At 36.1% G+C, this 17843-nt stretch overlaps 1 protein-coding gene across 1 annotated transcript; it reads right to left on the minus strand.

Annotated features, from left to right (window-relative positions):
* Positions 1-253: 253 nt before the first annotated feature.
* On the minus strand, positions 254-17843 carry TNFAIP6 (TNF alpha induced protein 6). The gene is made up of 6 exons (XM_019456000.2): positions 17668-17843; positions 12800-12937; positions 10947-11108; positions 6911-7139; positions 4666-4706; positions 254-947 (listed from the first exon to the last, which is right to left on the minus strand). The coding sequence occupies exons 1-6, from the start codon at positions 17759-17761 to the stop codon at positions 778-780; spliced, it is 834 nt and encodes a 277-aa protein (XP_019311545.1). The 5' UTR covers positions 17762-17843; the 3' UTR covers positions 254-777.

Consider the following 17843-nt stretch of genomic DNA (forward strand, 5'->3'; position numbering starts at 1 on the left):
TATGTCACTTTTGCCCATAAAAAAGAAAATTCTATTTTTTTAAAGCTGTACATTTATTTTATTTTATTTTTTTAAAGTAAATTCCACCCTCAGCATGGGGCTCGAACTCACAACCCCAAGATCATGAGTCATATATGCTCTACCAACTGAACCAGCCAGGGACTTGAAGAAAATCCTATTTTAATTAATATCTGAGCCAGTAATTCTACTTCTAGGACCCTATCCCCAATAATTAGAGAGCTGTATAAATACACATGTTCAATGATATTTATTGCAGCAATATTTATGAAAGCAACTTAAAATTCCCACAAAGCAGATAGGCTTAAATAAAGTATGGAATAATCATACCACAGATTATTTTACAGCTGTTCAAAATTATGTTATTGCAGAATAATCAACGATATGGGAAAATGCTTAAGCCATAAAGTTCAAGTTTAAAAAAACCAAAATATTAAAACTGTACATGGAGCAGGATTCCAAAATTTCAAATACAAATACAAATACATATAGATACATATATACATATACCACAAATTGAAAAATAACTAAAAGAAAAATATACAAATGTTAATATTTATTATTTTTATGCAGTGGGATTATAAGATATTTTATGTTTTCATTTAAAATTTCTGTATTTTCCAATTTTCCCCAAATTATCAGTTGTTGCCTTTCACATTTAGAAAAATAATAAATAAATGCTACCACTAATAATATAAAAGTGAGATCAAAGGGGTTCCAAAAGATACAAACATCAACACTTGAGTGTCCTTATTTGTTTTATAAATGGCTAAATCTCCCAGCTAAAAAGTTTTTATTTCCAGTAGAAGCAGCACTTGTGTTTTTTCCTTGACTGGATTTGGATAGAGGATCCACAGCAGCATACTTGATTTGGAAACCTCCCGCTGTCACCGAAGCGTCACTTAGAAACTTCAAGGTCATGACATTTCCTGGTGAGACAGGGGAGTGCAAAAGAACAAAGATGTTACTCTACTTTGATTTGGCTGACAGTCCAAAGACTCATCATCCTTATAGGAGAACATAAAAATTCATGAACCAGACTCCCAGGATTCAGAGCTGGATTCTGAAGACGTGGAATCTGTGCTTCCTTCCATTGTCAAGTACAGCAGAGTGGGAGACTTCTCTATTTCCTCCTCTGGCCCTTCAATCTGTCCTACAGGAAATCTTGCTTATTCTGTTTTAAAAAGTATTCTTTTTTTTTTTTAATTTTTTAAAATATTTATTCATTTTTGAGAGTGAGAGAGACAGAGCATGAGCGGGGGAGGGGCAGAGAGAGAGGGAGACATAGAATCCGAAGCAGGCTCCAGGCTCTGAGCTGCCAGCACAGGGCCTGACTCAGGGCTGGAACTCACGGAGTGCGAGATCATGACCTGAGCCGAAGTCGGACAGCTTAACCGACTGAGCCACCCAGGCGCCCCAAAAGTATTCTTTATAGAAGGAACATCCACTGAATTACAGGAGAGTGGCAGGCAGTTTAAACCAGTGAGGTATGGATGGATTATTTAGAAGTGATGTCAGGGCAACAAGCTTTCCATTGTAAGAAACAAAGTCACAACACTAATTCCCTACTTTACACAGAATACCTAAATACATTTTGCCTGCATTAAAGACCAAAATGTGCTAAAAGGGAAAATTTATTATATAAAGTAAAATATAGGTGTATTTTTCTTTTTGGGGAGGTAAAGGCCTTCTTCATCCACATCACAAATCCAGAATTCATTCCAAAAAAACCCACATAAATTCAATTGTTTGCCAAGCACAGCTTTAAGTGTGTTTCATCTATTAATTCATTTATTCCCCACCACATCATGAGGTGGATATTAAAATTTTTATGTTACAGGTGAAATTGAGGCATAGAGAGCCTGAGTTGTCCAAAGCTACAACAAAGCTAATGTGGCACAACCGGGTTTGAGCCCAGGCAGTCTCTGCACTGGTCAGTTCATGCTCTGATCCACTACACTTTTCTCAGACTTGGAAGAGTTGCCTAAACTAAAAACAAACAAAGAGAACACATTTTACAGATTACTCAACTAGTTGATATACAAATTGGCAACTGTAGGCCTAGTGCCAGCTTGGCAACGTCTATCAACATTTAAAATGAAATCACTTGTGACCCCAAATTTTCACTTCTAGGAATCTCTTTAAAAAAGAAAGCAAAAGGGGCGCCTGGGTGGCTCAGTCGGTTGGGCGTCCGACTTCAGCTGAGGTCACGATCTCACGGTCCGTGAGTTCGAGCCCCGCGTCGGTCTCTGGGCTGATGGCTCAGAGTCTGGGGCCTGCTTCTGATTCTGTGTCTCCCTCTCTCTCTGCCCCTCCCCCGTTCATGCTCTGTCTCTTTCTGTCTCAAAAATAAATAAACGTTAAAAAAAAATTAAAAAAAAAAGAAAGCAAAACAAACAAACAAACAAAAAAAACCAGCACCACAAAGTAGAGGTTTAAAAATATCCAGTGAAACGTTAAATAGTGAAAGGAAAAAAAAAAAAAAAAAGAAAGAAACAACCATCTGTAGGATGTTAAATATTGGTACATGACAAATTATGTATGGCACACCCATACAGTGACATACTGGGCAATTATTAAAATGAATTTGAATGATCTACATATTATATGGTGACTTGGAAATACTTCCATGGTGTGTGTGTGTGTATAATGTTTATTTAATACAGGAAAACACCTGGAAGAATGGCTAATGTCTTTCTTGGGTGGGGACAGATGAGGGGAGTGGGTATACTCTTACTTTATATACCTTTTATTAAAGTGATACAGTTTACGGCTAGTTCTTAGTTCATTCATTTTCTGTTTTTGTTTTTTAATATTAATATTCTGGAATGGACCAGGATATATTTAAGAAGAAAACCAAGTCAGGGGCACCTGAGTGGTTCAGTCAGTTAAGCCTCTGACTTCGGTTCAGGTCATAATCTCATGGTTTGTGAGTTTGAACCCTGCATTGGGCTCTGTGCTGGACAGCTCAGAACCTAGAGCCTGCTTCACATTTTGTGTCTCCCTCTCTCTCTGCACCCCCCCCCCCAACTCTGTCTCAAAAATAAATGAACATTAAAAAAAAATTTTTTTAATACAGAACACTAGATCAAATGTTAACAGCATTATACTTGACTGATAGGACTATACTTCAAATGTATTTTAAATGTTTTTCTGTTATTTGGTATCAATTTCCTGCTCTTGCTGTTTTGCTAAATCTTTGGCTGTTTTGTTTCACTGTTCTCTTCTGTGCGTTCATTTGTTTCTCTCTGAATCATAAATTGTGTGTTGTTTTCAGTTTCTTGCAGTTATGCTAGAAAAATACTGATTTGTTTACATTTGCAGTAAGTTTAGTCTGTTTTAGATAAAACAAGAAAAATGTCAAGTTTCAGGCATTTGACTCTCCCTGTTTAGTTTTTTTTTTCTTTTTTAAGAATAGGATTCTCCTCTCCCAACTACCTCCTACAGCTCATGTCTTCTTTTAACTTTCTGTTAACGTAAAATATGACCTCGAGAAAAGAATGAGACAAACAAATAGTTTAATAGTTTGCCCTGACCAGGGAAATTGTAACGTAGAGAATGAATGAATAACATTTAAGTATTAATCATTCAAGAATTGAATAAGAAGTTCCATCTTTTGTAATAATGACGCATAAATGAGAATTTCATGCACCTCAAGGCTAGGGTGTGGGAGTAATTGAGCTAGTGGTGTCTGAGCTTAAGGACTACTTAGAAATTGTAATTCAGTGTATTTTGTTGTTTTTAGTTGCAGAAACATTGTGATAATTTTATAACTTGGAGGAAAAATAGAACAAGTAAGAATGCCAACTACTAGTGCTGGGGATGGAAATAACAAGAAAAAAATAAAAATATCTAAGAAACTAAAGGTTTTCAGCCAGAAAATAGCAGTTTGGGTCAATGGCAGTGGAATTGCTTATTGAACTAAATATATACGACTATACTTGAGGTATATTGCTTGGAACAAAGTCACAAATAATTTGCAGGAGTTAAAAAGATTTGGAACACATTGCCTACCATAGCTCGCCTTTTGACATTTACTTTGCATAATTAGCATATTAAAAGCTCTCTGACATCTTCCATTAAAGAGATTTGTTTAACATTGGTTTAACCCAATGTTTCCCAAATTTACTTGACCTTAGCGTTCTTTTCTCATGCAACACCTATTAAAAATATCTCCTACAACTGTGTTCTTTACAACACTGTGGGGAATGCTGTACTAAGATCAAAATGCAGTTAGTATGACACAAACTTTTTTTCAGTGACAGAAGGTGTTTTTCTTTTTGACAGAAGGTATTTTTACAGCTTTAATGCTTTTGAGAATACTTTTCAATCCTTTATTGATGAAACATTTTGGTGTATTACCTCATTTTATGGAAATCATAACCTACAGCAGTTATCAGGGATTTGCAGATTCAAGACTATCTCAGACTGCATTCCTCCACATAACGAGTCTACACATTTTTAGTGTAAGGTGCATAAGGCTTTAAGAAGAGACAAAGTCTGCATTTTACAAGCTAGCAGGCTACATCTGTCCCAATTGTTCTCTCAACTTTAAAAAGAAAATAGTAGTAACTACTGAGTTCTTAATTTTCTGTGACACTATGGGAAAACAAACCATAGTCTTACACCTCAATTTAGAGCCATTACCTGTACTAATGATGTCTTCTGGAAGCTCATCTCCACAGTATCTGAAAGGGAATTTTAAAAAAAGAGAAGTCACACGAATGAATATTACACAGCTATTGCAAGTGGCTCTGACCTATAATTAGAGTGCTTTATTTTTCCTAAGTAATGGCTCACTTTCCTATTATTTTATATATATTTTTTATTGTTTTGGGTTTTTTTTTAACTTGAAATTGTAAGAGAGAAGAGTTAAAAAAAAGTTTGCTGTTTGAAATAACCTCACAGTGTTGAGATTCTTTTTTTTTTAATTTTTTAAAAAAAAATTTTTTTAACGTTTATTTATTTTTGAGACAGAGCATGAATGGGGGAGGGGCAGAGAGAGAGGGAGGCACAGAATCGGAAGCAGGCTCCAGGCTCTGAGCCATCAGCCCAGAGCCCGACACGGGGCTTGAACTCGCAGACCACAAGATCGTGACCTGAGCCGAAGTCGGATGCTTAACCGACTGAGCCACCCAGGCGCCCCTGTTGAGATTCTTAAAAAAAGAACATGTGGCATTTCTACTCTGTGTACTTGCAGAATTATTTGTGTAGTAGACAACTTGAATGTATTTGGAAAATTTTTTAATTTGTTTCTGATTAATCCCATAAAGCTTTCTTCACAGTTAAAGAGGAATAGGTATATGGCTGATAGTATTAATATTCTGAATTCTAGTGTAGACTGATTTAAATGCGGAAAATTATGTTGGACCTTGTAAGAGGGATTGATTTTTATCTGAATCATGACCTGAAAGGAATTCCCTTGCACATTATATAAAAGGGATGGATTTATCACATAATATAAATACAATAAATGGCAAATTAGTCTATTGAAAACCTTTTAAAAAATAGTATGTGATTGTATCTAGGGCTGTAATTGATTTCTGAAACTAGGTTTAGAATAAAAATATCATCTTGATTCTCATGGTAGGATGTCCATTCTTTCAATAAATACTTAGCTCTTAATTTCCCCAACCCTGCTTCATATCTTCTTCAACCTATTTTTTAAAAACTATTTGTATTTTTTCTATTGCAGTGGTCTGTCAGCCAAAGAGCAAAACAAAACAAAAACAATTTCCCTCCAAAAATTGTTGTTCATTTATGCAAGAAATGCTTGGTTTTTCTTTGTATTTCAGTTACATTTCACGTCACAGCAAACTACTGAGTCTGTCATTTTTAATTGTCCTCACTACCATTTTCTTTCATTAAATTACTGTCATGGATAATAGAAAATTGATCACTGATAGTCTATTGATAATGGATAGTCCAAGATATGCATTATGAAGTGGGGGCTATATAAATAAAAGATATAATTATATACTTTTTGATTTGCAATATTTTGTGAGACATTCAAAGTTTAAACTATATTGATGATTTAGGATGGGAACATAAAAATATTGTGTCCCAGCAAATATTGTCTCCCTTGATAAATCATGGGAGAAATACTGAGGAAAGGAGCACGTGTTTCTTATGGCAAAGAAAGCTATTTTAAAGCATATTTCCATTGTACTTCTAAGTAAATTGTACGAGAGAAGGGGCTGTACTTCGCCTATTCTTACATTCATAATGCTTAACACAATGCTTTGTACACAGAAGAAAGACGATAATTACTGAATTTATCATTATTTTTAGGAGGTTGATAGAAATTAGAATACTTGAAACTTTCTCAGTTCTCATGTGTCTTGTTCCGTTGTTAATTAAATCTTGAGGTCTTTTTAGATAGACTGTTTAATTCTTACTGCTGATTACTTAACAGTAATCAAAAGGCAGCTATCACTATTTCAAAAATATGAACATGTAGCAGCTGACTGGCTTAACGTGCTAAGAAAAATCTTTGCTAAAAAAAGATATGGTGTTGAGGTGCCTGGGTGGCTCAGTTAGTTGAGCGTCTGACTCTGGATTTCTGCTCGGGTCATGGTCTCACAGCTCATGAGTTGAGCCCCTCATCTGGTTCTGCGGAACCTGCTTGGGATTCTCTCGCTCACTCTCACTCTCTGTCTCTGCCCCTCCCACCGCTCTTGCAAGCCCACGTGTGTGTTCCCTCTCTTTCTCTGACTGTCTCTCTCTCAAATACATAAACTTAAAAAAAAGCACAATTTTTAAAGGATATGGTGTTGCAGGGGAGAAAAAATACTGGAAAATCAATAACTGTGGGGACAGGTAAAGAAAATGAAAGAACCATCAAACAAAATATTGGATGTATTTTTAACTTTTTATATGGGGAAACACATACCTTCCCACAAAGCCATGGACATCATCGTAACTGTCATATATTTCAACATAGTCAGCCAAGCAAGCTGGGTCATCTTCAAGGTCAAAGTCCAAAAAGCTCAGGTGAATACGCTGACCATACTTGAGTCTAATGTGCCAGTAGCAGATCTGGTTATCATCATACTCATTTGGGAAGCCTGGAGATTTAAAAATTCGCTTTGGATCTGTAAAGACACCACCACACTCTTTTGCTGAAGTGGATAAAAAAAAAAGAAAGAAAAGAAAGAAAGAAAGCATTAGAAAAAATATTATCCCTATTTTAAACTGATATGCACTTCTTAGTGCCTATTTATTGCTTTTAGTGAAATATTAAATATGTATACTTGTAGTTAGAGAATAAATGAATTTTTTCATTATTCATTGCTAAATTTTCTCAAATGAATATAGACTGAATTTTTTAAAGAAAGTAAAACAGCAAGAAAAAACAGCAATTTAATTGTGCTCTTGTTTACTTTTTTTCCTTTTTATCTTTTCAGCTTAGAATGTGCAGGTCTCATGTGTATATATTTTGATGAATACATATACCAATTTTACCAACAGCCCAATCAAGATGGCTGGGATTTTGTCCCGTGGTGTCAACACTGTGTCTTCAAGACTCTTGAACATTTAGAAAAATGAGTCCAATAAATTCTGTTTGGAAAATCATTATAGAATTTCAGGATCACAAGGGACCTCGGAGGTCACTGTAATTCAGTTAAAAAGAATAATTTACAATCATTCTATACTCCTTTTACTGGTTTTAAACTAACACCTTGATCCTAATATTTGAGGATTTGATGGAGATATTAATGTTTGTTTTTTTCAAGTAATTTATCATTTTCTGGATTACTGTCATCCTTATAACCTGGATGAGAACAAACCTCATGCTGGATGAGACCAGCAACCTCTGCCAGTGATTTTACAGTGTGACCTTGAGGGAAAGGTATGGAAAGGCCCTGGTTAATTTTAATTTCAGATCAAATAAGTGTCTTGTGTCCTGAAAAAAAGTACAGTCTGGAAACTCAAAAATTACACGAGAGGTGGTGGTGGTGGTGGTGACTGTGAGAAGCATTCGAAGATATCTTTCATTATATCAGTTAGAGACTTTTTCCAAGAATGTTATCCTTTAAAACAACTATTTAAAAAAAAAATGGGTTAGGGGCGCCTGGGTGGCTCAGTCGGTTGGGCGGCTGACTTTGGCTCAGGTCACGATCTTGCGGTCCATGAGTTCCAGCCCCACGTCGGGCTCTGTGCTGACAGCTCAGAGCCTGGAGCCTGCTTCATATTCTGTGTCTCCCTCTCTCTGACCCTCCCCTGTTCATGCTCTGTCTCCCCCTGTCTCAAAAATAAATAAATGTTAAAAAATAAAAATTTAAAAAAAGTGGGTTAGAATCCTGAATACCATAGAAGGTAAGGAAGCTTATCTCCCCAAGGACCCAACAGAATCTTAGAAAGACAGGGGAATGACAAAAGAAAGAAGGTCAGGGATCCAGTCTGAGTTCTGTGACCCCTGGATACTTCAGTTTCTTCATTGGTAAAGTAAATATAATGTATTATATTTACCTACTTCACAGGATTACCTACTTCACAGGATTATTCTTAGGATAGTAACACGGAAGATAACTTAAGGGTGTTACATAAAATGTAAGCTGTTCTTATTGTAATATTAAATATTATATAATACATAGCTCATATGTGTACATAAGCATGTACAGTGCCAACTTTTGGAGTGACTTGCCCTGTCCCCTACCATCCTATCTTTATTGTCTCTACTGTTAGATTAGGAAACAATTCAAATATTGAACAATTTGTCTATTTAGCCCTATCTATCAGCTCTACATTTTATTGATTAATTGATAATCATTGCTTTATTTTTATGATATGGTTATGATTTTTTCCTTCCAATTATTTTTCAGTGAACTGTTCTTCCCTCAGTGCTAGTTCAGGTGGTCCCAGGTCCCCTTCAGGCTCACCACATCCTAAAAACTCAGCCTGTCACCGAATCCAAAAGTAAGCTGAGAATTGAGTAAGAACAAGTGTCTCAGGATTCTGTACAAATATTCCCAGAGTAAAAAGGATTCAGCCTCTATGAGAAACAAAAGCAATTTATAAAAATTTGTAAGTTAAGGTGGCGTTTGTATAAAAGGGCAAGGAAATACTGTAAGAAACTTCCAATTGGCACTTCTTTGTCTCCCCTAGATCTTGACACATGGAAATGATTGAATAGATGCTCAGAGATCCTAAAGTTTATCAAGCAAAGAAAGAATCAGGGAATATACTTAGAAATAAAAGTTACTCTTAACAGTAAACAGAAAGTTGCTTGTATGAATATATTGAAGAAAAAGGAAGAGAGGAAAAGGGAAGGAAAAGAAGGTATATGGACTATTAATAATGTCTGAATATAGAACTAAATATAAAATAGATTTAATGTATGCTAAAGTGATTTGAAAATTATAGTCCTACATAAATGCACTGTAAGTGTTTATCCATATTTTGTCGAGTGGAAATAGATGGCTCTAGGCAAAATTCTTTTCTACTTAGAATACACATTATTTTAAGATAAAGATTAGTTACAAACATGAGAAACTATTTTCCAATGGTTAATATCATTATATAATAGATTCTATAATAATATGCTAAAACTTCACTATAACTTATTATAACTTTACTATAGGGACTTTCTTACAAGGTAGATCCAAATAAGGCAACACCAGAGGGTGTTTGTGACCCTAAATGTGAGACAGATGGTAACACGTTATAATTCTTCGTAGTATCGTCCTGGGGAAAATATATCCAAAAAGAACAATCTATTTTTTCTCCAAGAACATGAATAAAGAATAGCTCTTTAGAGTAATTATGTTGAATTAATTTTCTCTTTAAAAATTTCCTAGCTACAGTTAACCATGGGAAAAAATATGAATAAAAATATACTGTATAATAATAACTAATATATCCAGTATATAATTGTGAAAACAAATCACAGAATAAGAGTTGCTTAGTTTGGTAGTTTAAGAATTTACGCACAAAAAGAAATTAGGGGAAGGGGTGCCTGGGTGGCTCAGTCAGTTACGCATCAGACTTCAGCTCCGGTCATGATCTCACGGTTTGTGAGTTTGAGCCCCACGTCAGGCTCTGTGCTGACAGCTCGGAGCCTGGAGCCTGCTTCAGATTCTGTGTCTCCCTCTCTCTGCCCCTTCCCTGATTATGCTGTCTCTTTCTCTTTCTCTCTCTCTCTCTCTCTCTCTCTCTCTCTCTCTCTTTCTCTCTCAAAAATTGATAAGGATTTAAAAAAAAGTAAAAAAAAAGAAATTAGGGAAAGAGTTTATTTTGTCTCTTTTTTCCCCATTCTATCAAAGAGGTAATTTTGAACAGTTAACATTTGTAGCATCGCTTTGTTGTGTTAGCTAATTAACCGTGACAAGTTTATAACCTGCTTCTCCCCGTTCCCCAACCCCCCCCCCCCCCCACTTTGTGATTGGGAATAGAAAAAGATGTAGCATAGAAAAGGCCTGAATCCACGATACAAGCTACCTGTTAATTATTAGATATCTGAATTGGCGTAAGTTATTAGACTTTGAATTTCCTAATTTTTAAAATGGGTATAACAGTAGCTTCTTGCAGAATTGTTGCATTATGTGACAGTGTAGATGAGGAAGGAGCATGAGTCAGTATCTGGCATTGCATAATCATTCTGTGAATTGTTATTATTATTTTTTTAAATGTTTATTTTTGAGAAAGAGAGGGTGCAAGTGGGGGAGGAGCAGAGAGAGGGGAGACAGAGGATCCAAAGCAGACTCTGCATTGACAGCAGACAACCCAATGTGGATCATGACCTGAGCGGAGTCAAACGCATAGCCGACTGAGCCACCCAGATGCCCCTGAATGGTTGTTATTATTAATAATTATCATCGCTAGGTTGATTTATCTCTGGGAGAAGGAGCCATTTTTTTTTAACATCTCTGTTGTTGTTAACGCGTCAACTGTTTTTGTGAAGTATAAAATTATTATTTTTAACAAACCATGTGGGTTGTAGCAATAGGCATCCCATCTTTCACTCCTATTAAGACGGACTCCATAATCAATAATGCCAGTTTTTCCAAATCCACAGTTGGGCCCGGGTTTCACAATGGGATATCCAACTCTGCCCTTGGCCATCCACCCAGCAGCACAGACATGAAATCCTGCAAGAGAAGGAAAAGGTTATAGGCCTAAAGGGTAAAGTTCCTCAGCTGAGTGAAGGTCAGCTTAATAAAAATAGCCGCTTCTCAACTGCCCAAATCCAGTTATGGAAAAGGAGAAAAATTGTTTCCTTCCTTCCTTTTTCTTTTTCTTTCTTTTCTTTTCGTTTCTTTTCTTTCTTAACTGTTTTCTTAAAAAATAAAATAAAGTTTGAATACATATAAAATATAACATCTGACATGTACTAGAAAATGACATCTTATTTGAAAACAAAGAGGCAGGGGCACCTGGGTGGCTCAGTCGTAAGCATCCGACTCTTGGTCATGATCTCACGTTTTGTGAGTTTGAACCCCACATTGGGCTTCATGCTGACAGCACAGAGCCTGCTTGGGATTCCCTCTCCCTCTCTTTCTGCCCCTTCCCTGCTTGCTCTTTGTCTCTCTCTCAAAATAAACAAGCTTAAAAAAAATTTTTTTTTAAAGAAAAAAAGAGGCAGATGGACTGGAAATCATAATACCATGGATATGAAAACAATCCAAGTTCAGAGCTGGCTTCTTTTCACGAAGGACCTATCTAGGGGCATGAAGTAATTTCTGAAATTACCCATCAATCCTGGAAAAGAATTTTTTTCAAATGATAATTAATTTCTATTCCAGGATCAATTAACATTTGCTAATATTTTTACAAATTTGCATAGGGATAAAAATGCTCATAAATTTCGAACAAAGCCGCAGCCCTGTTTTCCTTGCCCAGCTTCGGAGGCTGTTTAAATATTTGCCACTGCCAGCCAAGAGCAGTTTTATTAGAAGTCCAGGGCAGTTAGTAAAGGCCCTGGCCTCTGTATCCATCTTTCAGTTACTGCTTCACACATAGCCTTATGGGTCTAGACTGAGCAATCTGGTGGCGAGACTTTGGGGACTTGAGACAACACCTTTATTTTTATCCTGAGTAATATGTAATAATAACGTAAGCTTTGCCAGGTATTTTTCTTCCAGCAAAGGAGTTTCTTCAACAGAGAAGAAAGCTCTGAATGGGGGTGGGCTTCTGGATTTTCCTATAAGTCCAGGAGAAATTATCAAGGTGCATTTTTTTTTTTTTTAAGAAGCAACTAGCATTAGTTAGTCACTGGGTTTACACCAGGTTTCCTGACATCATCTTCTCAGTTTCTTTTTCCTGTTATATTATAACCTCTTTATCTTCCTTTTGATCCTAAAGTACAAATGTATTCTCCCACTTAACTTTAAAAAATTTGAAAAAAAAAGCCACCAAATTCAATATTTCTTCTACCAAGCAAATTTCTTTGTAAAACTCAACACAGTAACATTAAATAGCTGAGGAACCCATACTTGGACTTTAAGAAAAGATAGTATTAAAAATAAATAGAAGTGGCATTAAAATTAATGAGGAATAGAAATGATGTTGACATAATGATATCTTTGTTTTCCTTTGACTTTTATTATATTAGCTCATAATGGCTTGTGACCCCCAAATAAGCTGCTAGTACTAAGAACTTTTCAGTGGCTCTAGGGAGAGAAGGTGGGAGAAGCCAGAGAGTAGAGATGTCACAGGGGCTTAGAGAAACTATTGGAAGTACTGGTGAGAGAAATCTTATGAAGGGATTCCAGAAAAGTGGGATGCCCCCCTCTTCCCCCCAAAGGTGAAAAAGAAGAAAAATCATTGTCAAATCAGTTACCAATTTTTCTGGCTGCCTCTAGTTGCTTGTAGGTGGCGAGACGGCCACCTTCATATTCACACACTGCCTTGGCTTCTGCGTAGGTGAGCTTGTATTTGCCAGACCTCGCTTCTCTGTGGTACACACCTGCTGCTTGTTCTGTGAATTCACAAAAGGCCATGAATACGCTATGATCCATTCTTGCGGAACAAAGGAAATTTTGTGGTCTCATCTAGAAGATTACATCAGCTATTGTTCCTGCCAAAGAGTTTCCTGGGTCAGTGGCCTTGGGTGGCTAAGTTTTCATTGTTAGAAAGCTTTGGGGAAAAAAGAAAATTTGAGGGGAATTTTAGGGAAATTCGAGGACAGAGAGAGAAACTTGAAGCTAAATTATGTTTCTGAACTGATAGCCTGAAAGAAAGCTGTAATACAACATTGTATTTCCATACTAGCAAAAGGTGACAAAGTTTTGACTTTTTCGGGCTTTGTTTTAAATCAAATAAAAAAATCAAGGGCGCCTGGGTGGCTCAGTCGGTTAAGCGGCCGACTTCAGCTCAGGTCATGATCTCGTGGTCCGTGGGTTCGAGCCCTGCATCGGGCTCTGTGCTGACCGCTCAGAGCCTGGAGCCTATTTCAGATTCTGTGTCTCTCTCTCTCTGACCCTCCCCTGTTCATGTTCTGTCTCTCCCTGTCTCAAAAATAAATAAAACGTTAAAAAAATTAAATCAAATAAAAAATCAGAAAGGTAAACCATAAGGGGGAAAGGAGGTAAAAGCAAAAAAAAAAAAAAAAAAAAAAAAAAAAGGAAAGAAAGAAAGAAAAGAAAATTGATCCATTATGTAGGTTCACAATGATGGAAGAGAATAATCCAAAATATCTATGTGAGGGAAATGACTAATGCAATATAATTGAGACTTTAGTAAACAAATCAAAAACTGAGGAAAGGTTTGAAGGAATCCAAAGCAAATAAATATTGCATTAAGGAAAAAAAATATTCAAACACAGCAGAGAAAAAACTGGGCACACCAAACAACCAGTTGGTACATTCTTTTATCTGGTTTGTCTTTTTTAGTTCACATGTTGTTCCCAACATATTTTAGGGAGTAAGTCATAAATGAATTGTCTTCCAGTAGATCACTGTTTAAATTGTTTTGAGTTTGGAGTGCATTTTGCCATAGAAACAATGTGAAAATATTTCCAGGACAATAGTCATAACATTATCTCTAGTAGTTCTGTGTAGGCTATCAGATTATGGTTAAGTCTTTGTACCCTGACCTGTACAATCAGCCACCATTAAGATCATTTCCAATGGGGACACTGCGTGGCTCAATCCGTTAAGCCTCCGATTCTTGATTTAGGCTCAGGTCATGATCTCACCGTTTGTGAGACTGAGCCCAGCACCAAGCTCTGCACTGACAGTGGGAGCCTGTTTGGGATTCTCTCTCTCCCTCTCTCTCTCTGCCCCTCCCCCATGCATGCTTTCTCCCTCTCTCAAAAATAAATAAATACACTTTAAAAAATAAAGGATCATTTCTAATGAAAACACATATGCCTCAGCATGCAGCAAGACACAAATCCAGTAGTGTTACAAATGTCATTGATTACTCTCTTCCCCAAGCTGAAGCTGACACTCCCATACTTTAATAGGAATAGCGGCTTGGCACTTGCTTTCTTTTCCCTGGACTGCAGGGGAATCCTGCTCTTACATATTATATGGTACAGGGGAATCCTGCTCTTACATTTTATGTGGTAAAGTCCCATCACTTAGTCAATTCGATGCTCTTAGGGCAGTGAACACAAGAAATATCAAAGTTATCTTCCTGTTTGAAAGCTGCCTGCTGCCCAAGTGTCTGTCCTTCATATGGTAAAGCCTCATAAACTAAACTTTCTCTAGTTTCCAGTTTGGTCATTTTAAGAATATACTGTGAGTTTTGCTAAATGGATCAAGTCCTGTTCCCAAGCAACTTGGACACTAGTGGGCAATGGAAGCACCTTTATTTTGAGGTACAAAAGTACTAGGGCTTTTAGTAGAGAAGGGGGACATTTTGAACTTACTTTTGTATCCTAACAGAGATTATCAAAAATGTCAAAATTGTATCTATCCCTGAGAATATAGACTATGAGGTCTTTATTAGTATGAATTATTTTAATGCCTGCAAATGTTTCTCAAACTAAGATTTTCTTGGTATTTTACTCCCTAATCAAAAGATGATGTGTGTAGGAAAAAAAGTTAATGGACAGAGGTTTTTGAAAAATAATTTTAAGTTTTCCTCCCAGTAATATTTCCTAAATTTTTGGGACTGGAACTCATCTAATAATAAGATAGTAACTTGAATATGCTATCATTTTCAATTCATTAAATAATATTAATATCATACATGTTTCCTGAAAGAGAAACAAACTTCTGTTATTTTGCCTTATGAACAGGTTGAGAACTCTTGTTGTAATATTTGACAATTTTAAGCAGACATTTATTTGAAAGTATTCCTCAATTCAGCATTTTAAACTACTAAGATGGTCCTTTGTACAATGTGTCCTAATTTTATTATTATTTTTATTTATTTTAATATATGTTTATTCATTTTTGAGAGAGAGAATGTGGGTGCACTAGCAGGGGAGGGGCACAAAGAGAGGGGGACAGAGGATCTGAAGAAGGCTCTATGTTGAGGGCAGTGAGCCTAATGACAAGGGGCTCGAAATCACAAACCATGAGATGACTTGAGCTGAAATCAGATGCTCAACCAACTAAGTGAGCCACCCAGGCATCCCGAGTCCTAATTTTAACAGTTTTACTTTTCAGAAGAAATAATAATTTATTAATTTTTATCATCCATAGTCTTTCATTTAAACTGTATATCTATTTAACCAATACATTTTTTTTGTTTGGTTACAAAGGGGCGACAGTAGCATGTTGGCTCTGGTTTCTCCTGTTGGTTCTTCAGTGGACACATGGTGTATTACTGCCCAAGCCTCAATTTCCCCATCTATCAAATGGGAATAATGATAGCTATTTTTGGAATAAACAGACCATTAAAACCCACAAACATAACCTCTGGATCCTAGTAGGAGTTCATGATAATGTTACCTGTCCTTCTTCTTTTTTGCATTCAATACAGTGGCTGAAAAGCATTGCTTATTTGTGCAATTTTGATTTTCATAATCTATGTAAACTAGGTGATGTGTCTTATCCTTACTATTAAAAAATTACTATTTAAGGCATATTAATTACTATTTAAGGAACTGGAAGATATCAGAGTTACAAATGAATCTTAGGGATCCCCTACTTTGACCTTCTCGTGTTACTAGCGTGGAACTGAGACCAAGAGTTTAAAATGCCTTGTTCGTGTTAGTTGCTAGCAGATTCCTGCCTTCCTACCCAACTCTCTTCCCTCTCTAAATAGTTTCTAATACCATATTGACCTAACCAACTGTAAACAATTTGTGTTAGGCTGACTGGTCAATAATTTGTCCCAGATTGAAGCAATTTGCAATTACCCCGAGCCTCAGATTTGCAGCATACTATTAACATTTGGGTGTGCTCCTCTCTACCTCTAGGACAGAACTTCTATTGTCTAGGTTCACATTTTTGTAATATACAGCATCACTTAAAAAAACAACAGCTCCAGATTCCTGGATCATTAGAGAATTTGACAGCATTTCAAGATTTTTGCATATGGATTTAATTCTTACTAGCTTTATGGCAGTTTTTTCCATTTCTAACAAAGGTGTGTATATTTCCTAAGTTTGATGATGTGCAAGGAAAATAAACAAAGAGACTTGTTCACTCCTCGAGAAAGTCCCAAACACCATCTTGGCCAAATGGATTGCACTGTTCAGCATTAAACTAGTTCACTGGCTCAAGCTGAAGAAAGAAGGGGCAAGGCTGTGCATTGCAAATTGAGCTTTTTAATGAAATCCGCATGGCTACAGTTATTACCAAAGAGAAACATGCTGAAAGGGAAAATATTCCATGTCCATGTGCTGCTTAGCAAGCCAAAAGACAAGATCTAGGTTAATTTTGCTTTCTCTTTATCTATTTTATACAAGAATTTGTCAATTTTCTTCTCAAGTAATTCAGAATTTTTTCACTATGAAATATAGTAATGAACATAAAGCCATATTAATTTGTGTCATGAGAAAGCATTGTTTAGAGTACTATACAGGGTATTTTGAGTTTTCTCTATCTGGCCTTTTTTTTGCACAGTTAGGCCCATACCTTTCCTTACATTTAACAAAACAAAACAACAAAAGAAACTTTCCTTGTCTGACAAAAGGGGTAGAAAAGTATTTATATGGATAGTTCAAACAAAAGAAATCAGAGTGGTGAGACTACATTCAGAAATACAAGCCTTTTTCTTTTTCTTTTTTTTTTTTTGTATTGCAAGCTGGTTTTGCATCCAACTAGTCAAAAGATGTTTGGAAATAGCAAGATATACCTTACAGGTCAGAGTACCTGGGCAAAAGCTTATAAAATTATTGTATATTCCAGTTTACCTGTTATGTTTCTGTTTTGATTACCTGTTGTGAAATCTGAATGCAAATGCATCGAAAAAAAAAACATGGTGTTTTTATTTTGCTAAACTTTCCCTACTATTACCGTCAGATCTGCTTTGAAAATGTTAAAATATATTTTCATATGGAATATAAATATTACCCTCTATTTTTCTACTGAATAGCTCACTTTGTAAAAAGAAAACTATTTTTAATTTAGAAGGCAAGAACACTTTTTTTTAAAAAGAGGCATATGCATTCCAATAGCTGTTTTTCCTCAGCATTTTCTTTGAAAACATCAGCCTTGAACAGAACAAAAAAATTTACTGCTTTGATTCACTTCTGCATGAATTCAAAGTAACATCCCCAATAAGAAGCTCATGAGTGAAGTTTCTTACCAAGCCATATGGAGTTATGAAAAATTCCGTTCTTGAATCCCCATCCGTGAGCCTCTTCCCACAGCAAGACAAATAAGTAAATTAAGATGATCATATCTCAGTTGTAGAGAAGTTATAGCCTGTTTGGGGCTGCTCAGGATGAGTTCTCAGAGCAGAGGCTGAAATGTGACTGAAAC

The sequence above is a fragment of the Panthera pardus genome, unplaced genomic scaffold (genome assembly GCF_024362965.1).
Source record: "Panthera pardus isolate Hobbes unplaced genomic scaffold, ASM2436296v1 HiC_scaffold_10, whole genome shotgun sequence".
NCBI classification, from domain to species: domain Eukaryota; kingdom Metazoa; phylum Chordata; class Mammalia; order Carnivora; family Felidae; genus Panthera; species Panthera pardus.

Bases quoted from the DNA above. Each gene is read 5' to 3' on its own strand.
- TNFAIP6 (XM_019456000.2), bottom strand. From the start codon at position 17,761: ATGATCATCTTAATTTACTTATTTGTCTTGCTGTGGGAAGAGGCTCAC. The intron at 11,109-12,799 runs GTAACTGATTTG...CTTCTCTTGCAG, and splicing joins AGAGGCAGCCAGAAAAATTG to GATTTCATGTCTGTGCTGCT. The intron at 948-4,665 runs GTAATGGCTCTA...CTGTCTCACCAG, and splicing joins AGAAGACATCATTAGTACAG to GAAATGTCATGACCTTGAAG.